This window comes from Gouania willdenowi, chromosome 16 (genome assembly GCF_900634775.1).
Source record: "Gouania willdenowi chromosome 16, fGouWil2.1, whole genome shotgun sequence".
Lineage (NCBI taxonomy): Eukaryota > Metazoa > Chordata > Actinopteri > Blenniiformes > Gobiesocidae > Gouania > Gouania willdenowi.
Genome location: NC_041059.1, coordinates 11,527,332 through 11,543,711, shown reverse-complemented (window position 1 = coordinate 11,543,711; position 16,380 = coordinate 11,527,332). Strand labels below are relative to the sequence as shown.

General features: G+C 40.5%; 2 protein-coding genes across 4 annotated transcripts in view; one reads left to right on the top strand and one right to left on the bottom strand.

Annotated features, from left to right (window-relative positions):
* Positions 1-643: 643 nt before the first annotated feature.
* Positions 644-16,229, top strand: cops7a (COP9 constitutive photomorphogenic homolog subunit 7A). 2 transcript variants are annotated; one of them, XM_028469691.1, is made up of 9 exons: positions 644-740; positions 5,972-6,094; positions 7,675-7,750; positions 8,986-9,074; positions 9,788-9,990; positions 10,075-10,180; positions 14,354-14,523; positions 15,609-15,642; positions 15,724-16,229. In XM_028469691.1, the coding sequence occupies exons 2-8, from the start codon at positions 5,972-5,974 to the stop codon at positions 15,619-15,621; spliced, it is 780 nt and encodes a 259-aa protein (XP_028325492.1). In that variant the 5' UTR covers positions 644-740; the 3' UTR covers positions 15,622-15,642; positions 15,724-16,229. The 2 variants fall into 2 exon arrangements, with proteins under 2 accessions (XP_028325492.1, XP_028325491.1); XM_028469690.1 differs by lacking the exon at positions 15,609-15,642.
* The window catches only part of LOC114477424 (F-box/WD repeat-containing protein 7), a 30,112-nt gene continuing 26,865 nt past the window's right edge, over positions 13,134-16,380 (bottom strand). For both annotated transcript variants that reach the window (XM_028469689.1, XM_028469688.1), the window contains exon 14: positions 13,134-13,157. The gene's annotated coding sequence lies outside the window, so the exon portion shown is untranslated. The remainder of the gene's footprint in view (positions 13,158-16,380) is intronic.

Here is a 16,380-nt window from a genome sequence, read left to right as displayed (position 1 = left end):
TGTTGTGCAAAAGAATTAAATAAAATTATGTATATATATATATATATATATATATATATATATATATATATATATATATATATATATTTTTTTTTTTTTTTTTTTTTTTTTTATTTATTTATTTTAACAGCATACTGTCTATTTATACTGGATTGCTCCAACAGTATTTCGCTGTACAGTGACAATAAGGATATTTTACTTGATCTTATCTTATCTAGAGAGAGAGAGAGAGAGAGACAGAGAGAGAGAGAGAGAACAAAATATATGATTAACTTATGATAAGTTTCATTAAAGGGGAAAAGGTTATATACAGAGTTCTACATATATCCATATATACACACATGCGCATATGCGTCCGGTTATACAAGTACATATACATGATGTACAAAAACGCTAAATATGTGTACATATACATGCATGCATGCGCAGACTATTTGTACATACATAAAATACATACACTCACAAACAAAAAAACTATTTAAAAGACTGTAACATATAACCCCGTTAGGACCAGATTCTGGGTCATTTTCCAGTCTTATGAGGGTAAATCACATTCAACATGGTATTCACCCACTGCTCGCGAGATGGCGCTCAACTATTCACTGGACTCCTGATGACAGGCACTCACTTCCTGTCTATGTCATCACGCTGTCCAATCAGAAAAGACGCTGCTTTGTTGTCGTACGTGTGCTGACAGCGCTAGGAAGCTAACCCGAAAGGTCTGCTACAAACCACACAAGGTAATTTTCTAACTTACAAAAGCACACCTAACAGTTTAGTTTTACATTATGTTTGTTTCTCTAGGTTGATAGTTGGCGTATTTCAATCCCTTGGATAGCTGGTTTTAAGCCAGGCCTGGCTAGGCGGTTACCCTTTTTGCTAAACCGGCGGCTAGTTAGCTGCTAACAGCTGAGCTAACATGACACATGCTGCTGTGTTCTTTCTTAACTGGAGCTGTCATTATTAGTACAGTGTCACAATAGCTATGCCATATAACTTTTTGTCAGCTGCATAATGACTCACATAATATGTAGTGAGTGAAATAAGTCGTTGTCCCCACTTTTGAGTAACAGACACGGCGATTCTAGATCAAACCTGATAAGACGGTGATTAACCAAAACATTGTTCTTCATATGAAGTTTAGAACTTCCACCCACCCTCGGAGTTGATACACATTATATTTACGTGTAAATTACCCCAACAAAAGAATGGATCAATTGGTTCCTAACTCGTGGGGTCACGACCCAATCATATTCAGGTGGCTTTTGGCCATTTTGATGACAAGAAGGGCAAATTATCTTCTATTTTTATAATGTTTTTTTTGTTGTTGTTGTTGTTTTAAAGGGATTTATTTATGCTATAAAGTACCATAAATTCAGTCTTTTGTGAAAACTTGGTGCTAATTTTGTAGTGAATTAAGTTTAATTTTGGGTATTTTTCAGTGTTTACCTGATTTTAAAAAAAGAACCATTTGCTTATTTTTTTTTTTTTTTTATGGGTAAAAAGTTTTCATTTATGAAATTCACATTCTTCACATTTTAGATGGAAGAATGTGAATTTCATAAAATGCAAACTTAAAAGGAAGTTAAAGTAAAAGGAGAATATTTTCCTCACTAGCAAACCAATTTGCTAAGCATTTAGTTATTTTTTTAATTATTTTTTTACAAATCCCAATTACTTGACAAATGAAATAATTTTCAGTTGCACAACTGTAGTAGCATATTTTTATTAACTATAGTTTGGAATTGGAAAATTTTTCTTGATTGCTCCTAAATTAAATTTGTATACATTTTTTAAGTTAAGGAAAGGCCACTTATGATTACTTTTATCATCATTTGCATCCATATACACAGTTATAGCCATCTTGGATCAGGGATACCATCTTTAAAATGTTCCCACATGGATGGATATTTTTCAATAATTAGAGCTAATTAGAAATTACTATTCAGAGTTTTCTTTCTTTTTTCAGAAGGGATAATGTAATAACCCTCTGCTTAAGTATTGATTTCCTTTAAACTGTATACATTTACAAAGTAATCCATCAGGCCTCACCTGTTCTCTGCACCTGGAGAGAAAAAAACACCCATGTTATTATAGGCACAATTTATTTTGTATTTATTTTTTTACACAGCACAAGTTAATTTGTTTGGCTTCACCACATCTGCTGCAGCCGGTCTAATGAAGCCAGTCGAATGCAACTGCAATGGTATTAGAATGTGCTTGTGGTATTGACTTCACATGGGTCCTCAAATCCATCTGTTGGGATCAAAAACTAAAATGAGGAATTAAAGTCAGAGCAGATCCTCTGCGCACTGGGGTGTTTGTGTTTTTATTTGAATTGATTTGAAGGGGCTCCGAGCCAACATCCAGCTGTGGTGTTTATTTGTCAGGTTTTAGTACAGACGGTAACATTTTACAAAGATGCAGCTTTTGATACTGCACCAGAGAAGAGGTTGAGTGAAGCAGAATTTTAGTTGCGTTGCCTTTCCAAGTATTGTGACTTTCTGATTCTATCTATCTATCTATCTATCTACTGTATCTATCTATCTTTAAGAGCAAGGAACCTCTTTCTGTCTATCTGTGTGTTCCTTAATGTTGACACGTAGTCATGGTAAATCATATATTGGAACAGCTTGTCAGGTAGTCATGGTAACTCAGGATTAGTTTGAACTGCTCATTGTTGACAGGTAATGGTAACTCAGGATAAGTTTGAACAGCTCAATGTTGGGGGGGGGGGTACAGCGTAGCCATGCATAGTTGACTTAAATTGCGTACTGTTGTTTTGTATGAAGTAAAGATTGACAATGACTGACGGCTCCTTCCAACGCTGTTGCTCCAGCACACGTTTGTCCCCAGCGGCTCTTTCACTGTGGTGTTAGCTCCGCTGCATGCTCCTTGCCGCTAGGCCGGTGCGTTGACCTCATCACACCTCGCTTTCGTTTCGGTCCCACTGCCCTCGCCGCTTACGGGCTCGTGCGCACGTCGGTCCTCCCTCTGGGCCTTCACAAAAGTGTGTTGCCCGGCTACTCTGTCTACGGTACTACGGTATCCGAGCTTTGGACAAAAGCGAAAGCTGCCGTCTCGAAAACCAACGCTGTCCTCGAAGTCTCAGACGGTCCAGCACATGTTGGCCTGCATCCCTGCTAGCACCTGTGCTAGCCGCCTTGTGGTAGCGTAAGCTTTCCACCATCTCTCCTGACTGTGTCACACGGTGATGGAAGCTAAGGCCTCTCTCATCTAGGGAGAGGGATGCTCTGGGGCTAGCCTCTGTCCATGTGGGGGTAAAATCTCCACTAAGGACAGGCACAAGTCTGACCCAACTGCCTGAATCAGAATCAGAATCATCTTTATTCGCCAAGTGTATGTTGTACACACGAGGAATTTGACTCGGTCAAACTGTGCTCTCTCCAATAGTGAAAACATTCAATAATAAACAATCAACTAGAAAAGATAAGTATAAACATAAGTATAAATATAAACAGTAGTTAGACTAGAATGTGCAAATAACAAGATGATAATAATAATAATAATAATCTGGAACATGCCCTCATGGCGGTCGAAACTCCGGACTCATGTAAGAACTGCGCCATGTTTAACGTACGGAGCCTCCACAGGAGACTGGCACAACTGTCTGAACAGGACCCCTTCCCCCCTCACGGTGTCCCCGTGGAGGCGGGTAAAGTAAAGACTCCGCTGATGGAAACTGCGGCTGCTCAGGGTTCCATCTGGGGTTCCCAGCACGTTGAGCCTGTGGCTCCAGGTACTTTCTGGTCCCCAAACGAGGGTGATCCGGCATCCGTCCCATCCTGGACCTACGGGCCCTGAACAAGTACTTCAGGAAATACACTTTCAGGATGTTCACACATTCCTCCCTACTGCGTCTGGTGCAACAGGGCGATTAGTACACATCTGTTGACCTCAAAGACGCGTATTTCCACGTTCCAATATATCCCTCTCACATAAAGTACCTATGGTTTGCTTTCCGGGGCGTGTGTTACGAGCACTTTGTTCTCCCGTTTGGCCTCTCTTTCAGCCAGAGGGTGTTTGTGTGCTGCACTGATGCTGCGATCCTCAGCGGAGCATTTGCCTGGCTGCATACCTGGATGATTGGCTGCTTTTGGCACAATCAGAGGTGGAGGCCAGGGTGCACACGCATTCTGCTGTATCACCTGTCAAATCTGGGATTTGTGGTGAATGTGGAAAAGAGTGTGTTGTCCCCTACACAGGAAATAATTCTCCTGGGTCTATCCCTGCGCTCAGTGCCGTTCACCACGCGTCTTTCACCGGCGCGGGTGAAGACGTTCGGGGCGTGTCTCAAATTGTTTCAAACGAGAAAATCTGTTCAGTTCAGATTGTGTCTTCGTTTACTCGGGTTGATGGCTTCGGCCGTCCTTGTGATCCGCCGTGGTCTCCTTCACATGAGGAATTTCCAACTGTGGGTGGCCTCACATGGGCTCGATCCTTTGCGTCATGGCACACGGAGGGTTTTGGTTACGCCAGAGTGTGGCACGGCTCTGCGCCACTGTCGTACCCCAGGCTTCTTGACGGGTGTTGTGCCTATAGGCATCGTTACGTCCAGGAAGGTGGTCTCCACGGACGCCAGCCTGACAGGGACCTACGAGGGCGGGGCTGTGAGGGGTTGCTGGAATGCGATCCGCCAGCGCGCTCACATAAATTACTTGGAACTGTCAACGGTGTTCCTCTCACTGATCCACCGATTACAGAGAATGGATGCTGCACCCAAAGGTGGTGCGGCAGCTGTGTGCCCATTACGGACAGGCTGAGGTGGACCTGTTCGCAATTGAAGGAAACGCAGTGCGCAATGTTCTTCTCCCTGCGCAGCACGGAGGCTCCCCTCGGCGTAGACCCACTAGCGCACGTTTGGCCGCGCACGTTTGGCCTTGCATGCTTCTATACACGTTCCACCCTGTTGGCTCTGATTTCCTCCACCCTGTCCAGGGTCAGGGAATGCAGACACACACTGATCCTGGTGGCTCCACTGTGGCCGGCCATGCATTGGCTGGCGGAGATTTACCAGCTGTTGTGTGCACGTCCCTGGCAGCTCCCTCTGCGCAGGGACTTGCTGTCACAGGGGAAAGGCACAGTTTTCAACCCGTGTCCAGACCGTCTGGCTTGGCCCCTGAGTGGCTCAATCTGTCAGCCGTGGGATTATTACAGAGTGTGATCTCCACCATACAGAGTGCTCGAGCCCCCTCCGCTAGGTCTCTTTATGATTCAAGGTGGAGGCTGTTTGAGGGGTGGTGCCTCCGGGGGAACCACATCCCTTTTCTGCTACCGCTCGATAAGCATGACTCCATATCACATTGTGAGACATCTCACAAAATAATATGAAATAGAAGTTTGGATTATGTATATAACCCTGGTTCTATGAGTAATATGAGTGAGATGTCTCACCAGACTACCCTTCTTGCTCGAACGAGAAGAAGAGGTGCTTATTTTGAATGGTCCATGTCCTCCTTTTATAGGAGGTGGGTGACCCCCTAGCGGACGGACGTGCTTCACCAGCCAATCAGGATTGGCACATTGAAATAATTGCTTCTGAGGAATGCAGACAGAGGTTGCATCCCATAGTGAGACATCTCACTCATATTACTCATAGAACCGGGGTTATATACATAACCTAAAGTTAAGCTTATCGGGTCGGAATGCTGATCCCCAATCAATTGAGAAATTGTTTAAGTTGGCTGATTTGAGATGTTTGATATGATCAGGACAACTAATTTTAATCACATTCATCCAAGTTTCCATGGTCTTCTCTCTTAACCACGTTTTCCTACTCATTTTTGTACATGAAATATTTGTTCTGTCAATCCCTTTTTCTTAATTTCCCTGTCTGCACACAGTCTTGGAATTAGATTTAGGTTCACCAGAAAATAAGTTGAATATATAATATAATATAGTTGAATGTATATCACCTAATGTGTCTTTTGATTGTGTCCCTGGGCATCAGATGGAGGTGGAGCAGCTCTTGTCTCTGTCAGGCTCAGCCTTGGCCCAGGCTGTCAGCTCTCTGCTGGAGACTCCAGGCCTCTATGTGTTTTCTAACATCCTGGAGCTTCCTAATGTCAAAGAGGTAAGTAGGAGGTTTAGTAGTAATGCTGTTTCCTTATTAACACATCAATTGTTCAACAACACAACCTCAGAATGCTGCACTCTTTTCAAAATATGGTGGCCAATCTTTTTACTGCTTTCTACTGAAAGACTGTTTCAAAACAAATAGTTTTGGGAGTGTTACTATATTCATTTTTAAATTAAACAAAACAAACAAAAGCAGCACAGGTGAGAGATAATGCAGAAAGAGCAGATTTATTGAGAAAAAGGGTAGAGGGTTCAGTTATTATTCAAGCATGCAAAACAGCAATTTCTTTTTAACTGTTAATGTACTTGGTGAGAATCTCCCCCTCAGACGATAACAAACAATTGTCCAAAAACAAAACAAAAAAGTTCTTTCATGATAAATTGAGCGTGTTTCATATTAAACATGTTTTTTTTATATCCTTTTCAAATGTTACCTTTGAAAAGTAGAAACCGGTGTCCACAGGGTTAACAAAGTGTCTAGAATGGAATATCACTCAGGGTAAATTTATTCCAGTGCTGTATATTAAAATTGCGTGGGCACAAAGAGAAAAAAGCCTCATTTTGGAGTGAAAAGCTTTCTCTAGGTGATTGTTCCATCACTAAGTAGAACGCCATAGAAGGAACGGATGCGGAGTGAGACCTGTGGGAATATCTACTGAAGCTTTGAGCCCCGTTTAAGAGCTGCCGTCAAATTGCATTTGCCCTTATTTAGGAAACAACATTTCTGAAGGTAATGGTGAAGAATTGGCATAGCTGAAAATTGCTGAGGACATTGTGTCTCAAAATGACATGTCTGAGAAAAGCAGTTGGTAATTTATTGGTATCGCCTGTATTTTTTCACACAGAGGATCATGAAAAAGTTTAATAGAAAGAAGAAATTAAAGTATTTTCACAAAGTTTAATAAACAGTCTTATAAATTAGAGCTGCACGATTATGGCCAAAATGATAATCACTATGATTTTGATCAATATTGTAATCACAATTATTTATTATTTATTTAAAAAAAAAAAAACAATATATGAACAGTTTACAGTGCAAAATGAAGATTTAAATAAACATTATACTAAAAAGAAGAAATTAACCCTCAGGGTTAACTAGATAAATACACTATTACAGAGTTCTTTCACGAAATGCTACTCATTCGATACAATTACAGCTCACAGTTCTCATCAATCCACCAAATTAATCAAGGGTTGAGAAAGTGCCTGATTTGATATGCACCAGAGCCCCATATTTTAATTGTAAATATTGCAGACTATAATGTTAATTTAATCGTGGCAACCAAAGTCGTGATCACGATTAAAATTTTCATTAATTGTGCAGCCCTATAACAAAAATAAACCTTTACTTCAAAATGTAAGCAGTCTTCTGCCAACTGTTGGATTTTAACGAATAGCAGCCAAAATGAGTTTTTAAAAAATTCTAAATTGAATCGATGCCTTGTGTGTATGTATGTTTTTCTGATTTAAATTCTTAAATTCTTTTGTTCTCTAAGATCTTCTGGTATGCCATGGCCACTGTTTGGTGTTATTTATGTTCTGTTTTCTTTTTTGAAATCCAATCTCTGTCCACAGCTGGAGAATGGCCCTCATGCACCAGTGTATCAGCTCCTGAACCTCTTCGCCTATGGAACCTACTGCGATTACAAAGGTATTGCAGTGTCAGCATAATATAAATAACTAATAAGGCAGCAGTGAGAAGTATTTTACTATTGGCTTTACCTCTTAGCCTGAGGGCAGACGGCTTGACACAGAAGCTTGAAACCAGTTCAAATATACACTGGGGACATGTTCTTCACATATAAATATAATTGATTATCTGCTTGGTTAACCTATTATCAAGCTTACTGATTGGTTATTGATCACAGCGAATGAGAAGCAGGAATCCTTGATCCCTTTAATACCCTCAACAAAAAGTAGAATTCTACTTACGCCTAAATATATGATAAAATATAACCAATTTCCTGGGGGAGTAAAATAAAATCTACTTCATAGTTGCTTTTGGTTTTGAGCACTGCCATGTGGGAAAACATTTACTTTATAGTGATGTGTAATGGCGTTCTGAGAAAGTCTCAATAAAAGCAACTGCAAATGCACTAGAAAATAACTAAACATATTGACAATAACTACTTAAGCAGGATTTTAATCAGTTTTGGGTTGAATTAAATTTTTCAATTACAATTACGTCCTCAATTATCCATGTTCAATTACAAATCAGTTATGATTACAATGACCGGCATTTTCTCCAATTACAATTAAAATTACAATTATTATTTTCCCCCTGAAAGTCAATTACAATTACATTCTCACTTACCGGTTCAATATAGTTCAAATTCAATTAAACACAATTACTGAGTCTGAAATAAATAACGCAATAGAACCTCTCTTTTTTGACCTATGTCTTAAAACAGCTGTAATATACACTAAAAAATATTATCTATCATCCAATTTGTTTTTCATCTCTTAGTTACCTTGTTAGGCTTCCTTATCAATGAAAATATTAGTATTAATATTTTTAGTGTGGGTGTCTGACGTATACTCCTAGATTTAAATGATCCTCAAGAGAAATGACAGAAAAACTTGATTTTAATGATTGTTAACCACATTTGTGTAAGCCATAGAACCGTAACATTGTTACCCAGTTTTGCATTTAATTAAATTATATAAAAAAAGATTTATAGAATTTCCATGCCACATGCAATTACAAAGTAAATTGTCTGAACTCAATTACAATTCAATTATGATTACAACAGAAAAATATCTTGTCTTAATTGTAATTAATGATCAATTACACAATTCTAATTGTTCACAACCCTGGTTTTAATCATGAGTGGCTGGGAGCATATCTTTGACAATATAATGATACACTTTTGTCTTCTGCCTCAGAGAGAGAAGCCTCTCTCCCAGAATTGACCCCAGCACAGAGAAACAAACTCCGCCATCTGTCCATCATCAGTTTAGCTTCCAACCTCAAGGTAAAAGTCCTTCCCTGTGTTTTATTGTTATTGATGGCCTTCAGTGTCGTATTGATTTTTGTGCTTCTATTATCCAACATTTTGCTGCAGGCTTTAAAAATTCTCCTTAAAGCACCAGTTCGTAATTTTTCTTCTAGTTCGTTCATGTTTTATTTCTTCAAATAAAAGTTCATGTGTAGGGGGTTTGTTAGTGAGCCTGTAGCTGTATTTTTGTTTTTTTATATTTTATATTTATATTAGAAACAAATTACATCCTATAATACCCATAGGTGTATTAAAGTATGAGTTTAGGTCACTACTTTATACAACCATCTTTTGCACTCTTTAACTCTAAATCTAGCCCTGTTCTTTCTTTGCACCTAATCTATCATTACTATATTCAATGTATTTATCTTCCATTGCCGTACTTTTTTCTATAATGTAGTTTTTCATTATCCTTATTTCTTCTACCTCTTTGTCTGCCTAATGTGTCACTGATGTCTCCAGATGTGGACTTGGAGCAAGCTAATTGCCCAGCATTGCTATTTAATCTTTAAACTTGTGTCGTTTTCCTCCACTGTTGACATTTAGACAAATAAGTATTTTCACAGCCACGCTGGAGTCGTTTTCTTCCAACTGTTTCCAAGTAATGGGGTCTGCTTTGTTTTTCTCTGTCGCACAGAGGCAGAATTAACATCTCATTCTGGGTTGTTTTTTTTGTCCTTTCCTCTCAGTGCTTGCCTTACTCGCTGCTCCTTCAGCAGCTGGAGCTGAAGAATGTTCGTGAGCTGGAGGACCTGCTGATCGAGGCCGTTTACTGCGACATCATCCAGGGCAAACTGGACCAGAGGAACCAGCAGGTGGAGGTGGACTGCAGCGTGGGCCGCGACCTCGGCCCTAATGAGCTCCCAAACATAATCAACACTCTCCAGGAGTGGTCAGTGTTTGCTCTTTTTTAGCCAAAACATACAAGTTAAAGTTACATCAAGCTGAGAACCTGGTCCATCGTTCTCGTTCTCAGGTGTACAGGCTGTGAGGCAGTGCTGTGTGGAATCGAGGAGCAGGTCTCCAGGGCGAACCAGTACAGAGAAAGCCAGCTTAAGGTTAAAGTCCAAGTGGAAACAGAGGTTTGCTCTATCTTATCCAATCCTACATTTTATTTCTTCCATTAAATGTGACGTGATATTGTTTTTAAGCTCCCAGCTGCTGGTGTTATTTAAGTTCTCTCTTGGCTATTAATTTACAGACCTCTAAAGGTCTTTTTCTTGCGCGATTTCGAATGTCAACAGTAAAGGACAAATGCCCCTCTTCACTTGTTCTGTGATTAAATGACATAGGATATCTGGCATTTACATTTAGATTGTAACAAAATAGATTTCACATGAAGAATTTGCTTTAGTGTTTGTTTGCATATATAATAGTTTCGCATTACATTTAAACATTTCTGGCATGGTACAACCTTCTTACAGAGGTTTTAATTGGGTTGCTAGAAAGCTGTCGGCATTTATCACCTAAACACTGCTCACACTGTACATGTTGATACAAACACTAACGGGTTCTCACTAGGAATTTTTCTCAGTATAGGGGGATCGCGTGGTGTGCGAGCGAGCACCACCGGTGTGGAAAATTTTTACATTTTGAACTCTGAGGACCAGATTTAGTGAAAAGCTTTAATCGGACCGAAAAAAGAAGACCCGGCCTGAGAGAACATGGCCCAGACCAGAATGAAGCCGATGTCTCTATAAGCCCGAACACGTTTCAACTCAACGATGTTCACATTTGTGTGCGTGCATGTAGAATGATCCGTTGCGAGTTATAAACATGGCGAGCAGCTTCATGTGCGCTACGTCTGGATGAAACACTGTTTATGTTGGACAGTACACACAGGCAGCTAAAGGGCTACAGGGGTCCTCAGGTAAAGACAGGAGCATCCAAGCAAATTGCCTGTATTAAATAGATGGTGCAGTTGATGTATGTGCTTCTCGGTTACTTAGATTAAAAAGAGAGTTAAAACAACCCTTGTATGCCTGAAAGTCCCTTTTGTCTCCAAGTGTGCAACAATCATTACGACGGTACCGATTTAGAAAAAGTTAAAAAAAACAACCGAAAATCCCCCCTACATTGCTGAAAACTGAACGTCGGGGGGTCCTGCGCTCAACAGCACTGGCGAGAACCCTGACTAGAAATGTGATAATTATCTCTGTTATTTATTTTTAGAAAAAGGTGATTGAAAAACTGACATGTTAAGCCTGTTAGTACTGGCCTTTACAAAATGCTCCAAACTAATGGAGATTTAGTAAGTAGTACGGTAGTAGTAGTCTCTGCACTATTAGGACAGATAACAAAAAAAAATCAGCTAAACAGTGCTGTTTCACTTATTGGCCTGTCCATCTTGTGCACTTCCTTCAAATTTGTAAAATAATATCTTAATAAAAATAATCATGGACCTGGTTAGAGAATAGTGAAGCTCGTAAATTTACCTTTTCAAAGTGAAAACTCATACTGTGCTTTTCACACTCGAAAATCTAGCTTTACTATCAACAATAACAATACATTTTATTTATAAGCACATTTCAAAAACACTTTACAGTTGTTAAAAAAGTAGATAAAATAAAAAACTATCAACAATAAAAGTAAATAGAGAAAATACAAGAGTAGGAAGCAGAAGAACTCTAACTAATACTGCTTCTCACATTGGATATGAGTATCATCAACTGTAATGCAGATTTCACTTGTTTGTTGCTCAATTGGCTGACTGTGGCACAAAAAGAGGCGCACGGTGGCTTAGTGGTTAGCACGTCCACCCCACAGCAAGAAGGTCCTGGGTTCAAGCCCTGGGGTGGACTTGGGTCCTTTCTGTGTGGAGTTTGCATGTTCTCCCCGTGCTGCGTGGGTTTCCTCCGGGTACTCCGGCTTCCTCCCACAATCCAAAAACATGACTGTATGGTTGATTGGAGTCTCTAAATTGCCCATAGGAGTGAATGAGAGAGTGAATGGTTGTCTGTGTCTGTGTTGCCCTGTGATGGACTGGCGCCCTGTCCAGGGTGTACCCCCGCGCAGCGCCCTATGAGAGCCGGAGATTGTCACCGGCAGACCCCCGCGACCCTGTTAAACGGGAATAAGCGGGTATGAAAATGGATGGCACAAAAGAGGCGTACAAACGGGAGTTTTGAGAGGATCGTTCATTTATAACAAGCAGAGGACTCGATTGACCATTTCTCACATTGTCATGTAGGGTCACCGGCCAGCTGTGAAATGGTCCGAATTTGCATATTTATAGAAATAGCTTATAGCTTACCCTCAAATGAGAATTCATTTCAGCTGGTCAGCAAACCTGGGAAACCCACGGATCATTGCAACTATGTCCCGAAACCGCTTCCAAGACATCATGCGACACCTACGCTTTGACGACATGTTCACACGCAGTGAGCGAACGGAGACCGACAGGTTTGCTGCAATTTCCGATATGTGGGGATTGTCTGTCACCAACTGCATGACATCCTACAACCCTGGTCGACACATCACTATTGATGAACAGCTTTTCCCGTCAAAGACTCGCTGCTGTTTCCTGCAGTACATTGCAACAAAACAGCATGGTTGAGACTGAGGATACCACCAAAAGGAAGCCAAACACCATCACCCAATACAACACCACAAAGTGCGGCATAGATGTGATGGACCAGCAGTACAGTGTGCACACAGGAACACGGCAATGGCCAGTCGCAGTGCTCTACAACTATGATTGACATGGCAGCACTGAATGCATATGTGCTTTATCAAACATGCACCGGGAGGCAGGAGAGACGGATAGACTTCCTGTTTGAGCTTGTAACAGAGTTGGCTAACTCTCATGTGGGTGCGAAGAAGGCATGCAAGGAGCAACTTCTTCTTCAATAGCCTCCCACACCTGGTCCTGGGAAAAGGGCTAAGTGTCAGGTCAACCATCGATGCAAGAAAAATTGTGCCTCTGTACGATGTGTTGACTGCTACAAATACACATGTGGCAAATGTCGAAAGAACATACCATGGCAGTGCCAGGTATGTTCCGACCAATGCTGAGTGAGGGAGTGAGTGCTGAAATGACACACACACATACACACACACCTATTAATGCATACTTTTTAAAATTGTAAATATTTGTTTTATTACTTGTATTTTGTACTATTTTCCTGTTTTCCTAAACTATGATAAAAGCAAACGAAAAACAAATCTCAGTTGTTCTTTTGTATATTTCTCATGTCACACACTCCTCATCAATAAACCTCAGCAAGAACTGAAAAAAAGTGGCTCCGCCTCCTGTGGTGCCTTGTTTACACAACAAAAGCGTCTGTTTGCAGCTTAGTAGAAGGTGTTAGGTGAAGACCTTCAGGTCAAATTACCCTTCTGTGGGCTTTATAGGTATAAAGATCAAATGACCCCTCAATGGGACTTCTAGTGATAAATCCAAAGAAAGGTTTATCCACAGCAGTAGGTGTGAGGATTTGTCCTACCGATTCATTGATCTAGCTCGCCATGGGAGTTGAGATGCATGGATCAAAATTTATGAGAAGAAACTCCAAAAGTTTGTCCAAAAAAAAAACCTGACCTTCGAATTGAGTTGTCAGAGCTTAGCTTCCATGCGCGGCCCGACAGGAAATTTGCGAAGTTTTCCAGATGGAGTATTGAACGGGTTGAGTTCAATACCGACTTATGGCTGACAGTCAAATGATTGATTTAGAGAGCTACAGTCAAATGTTTGAGATGCTGCCGGTAGCATGCCACAGTCACAATGGAGACAAAGGAGGAAGTGAACTCCATGACCCATGATCTAAAAGAAGTTTGGGGTCACGTCACGGGAAGTGGGCGCAAAAAAAGAAATGAATAAATAAATAACTAAATGTGGGTTACACAGGCTTGATAAAACAAATTATTAGCGTACCAATTTTGTAAGTGCTGAGTGCCTCAGGTGTCTAAAATGTGATGTGTCGACTGGCTTCAGATTTCACAGGCTCTTAAGTAGTGTTATTTGTCTGTGCCAATGAGCTGTGCAACAAGGTCACAGCTTGTCTGCGAAAACACCAGGAGGGAGTTGTTTACTTAAAGCACCATAACCTTGGGAGTTCTCCAGTAAATATGATAGTGCTTAAAACTTAACTTAAAATCAGCTCCTTTCCTTGGATGATGGGTGGGTTTGGAAACAGAATAGACGGGATAAACAGAAAGACTGCCGCATGTACAACCTGTAGCAGTCTATTCAAGCATCCGTCTCTATTACCTTTTTTTTTTCTTCATCTTTGAATCCCTCTTAACTTCTCCATCAGGTCTCAAACTTACAGAAAACATTAAAGGCCAGCGCCGCCTCTCCATCATCAGGCCTCGCCCCTGCCGGAACGGCATCCAATCAAGATGCAGACCAGCCGGCCGAACCACGAGACCCCGCCTCTTCTCAGGAGCCACGACAACCAGGCAAAAAGAGTTCAAAGGTGAAAGGGTGAGTATTGCGACGCTTCACTTTGTTATTCCCAGGAAGCAGCTGCACTTTGACTCCAAGTAAATTCTCAAAAAATATATTCTATTATAATGCAAGAGACTACACTGTTTGCATAAAAATTGCAACAATTTTTCCATCACTAAACCTTTCTTAAATCAAGCCAAAAATGTGTTTGACCATGAAGAATAATTTATTCAAACTATGTTTTATTGAAAATTGGGGCATGTCACTTATTTTGTTTATTTATTTAACAAATATATTTATTTATTCCTGCAGTTAAAAAATGCACCAAAATGCTGATTCTTCTTCCTCAAGGTTCATTTATTACATTTATTTTTGATGTTGTTGGTTCTTCGAAAAACAAAAATGTCTCCAGTTTTAAAGTTATCAGTCCAGTACTCTTAGGGAGAGAGTTTACACGTTTTTCATAGTACAGTTCAGGCCTGCTGCCAGTATAGTTGGTTGGTTTTTGTGCATTGTGTGTTCATGTGTGTATGTTTGTGCATCTACGAGCTGTCGCTACATTATGGGATGCACCACTTAGCTACAGTTGTATAACTCTACCATCAACCTTTATCTGTGCCCTGTCTTCCATCCTGCTTAATTACCATTGGCTAATTTCACATGCGTTATGAATACTGAAATGTCACCGCAGATACAAATACTGCATGTTTGTCTTGTGAAAGAATCACTCGCCCCCTCTGGTAATAAAACGAGCTTTTGCTCACTGGCAGCTTGTCGTTGCCCCTTGAACCAAAGACTGATTGTTCTGCTACTGCCTGTCACATCATCGTGGAGTACGGAGCCTGTAATTTTCATCACTCTGCACCACGCTACATTCAAGTGAAGAACCACCTAATTTTGCTAAATTATGTAATGACAGCTTAGCCTCAATCCTTTAATTAAAGCGAGGATTCACATCAATACTTAATAGAGGATGAGGTTAAAGGAACCTCGTCTATTCATAAAGAATAGTCACATTTCTTCCCTTATGTTTTGCATAATAAATCTACTACAGAGCATTTTGGTGTTGAAACAATGTTGTTTTATCTTTTAACAAAAAAAAATACATTTTTTGCACCCAGTTTTCATCTCTGATTTTGAAGGAAGAAGCACAAAGTAAGCATGGGAAGTGTTCATTTGTGTAAATAATTCTGAAAATGTAAGCACCAATTCACTCTTTTCTTCTTGCGTTCCCAGATTGCGCGGCAGTGGGAAAATCTGGTCCAAGTCCAACTGAAGGAAAACAAAGCGGGACATGGTGGCAGTGGGACTGGTGCACACACCCCCAACTGATTATTTGACTTTTGTTGATGATAAAATACATCGAAACAACTACTTCAATACTCCTTACAGACGTCCTCGTCAAAGACACTTTCTCACATCCCAACTAAGAATCTTCATGGGGATCCTTTCTCGTCACCTTTTCCAGAATCCCACCGAGCCGATGGATGGAACAGGTGGAGCAGCTACTATTCCCGCTGTTGTTTATAAAGAACACTGAGCAGAGAACGCATACAGTTCACCGCATGAATCAATTAAAACAGGATAAGTCTATATGGAGCCTACGTGTGGATGATTGTTGGTTTAAATTTTTTTATTTTTCCCTGTTGCTTTGTAGTTGGGTGTTTGTTTTTCTATGCAGGGTTGGGATGTAAAGATTTGATGTAAATTGTTAGGAAATAAAACAAAGTCCTTTAACTCGACTCTTGTTATTGTCACTGTCATTTCAGTTGCATCTCTGGAGGGTATAAAGCGCTAAATGTTAACTCGCAGAAGGGGTGCTGCCTGTTAGGAGGTCAAGCCATTAATTAGGGCATATCCCCCAAAGAGACTAATGTATTACAAGGCCGAGGC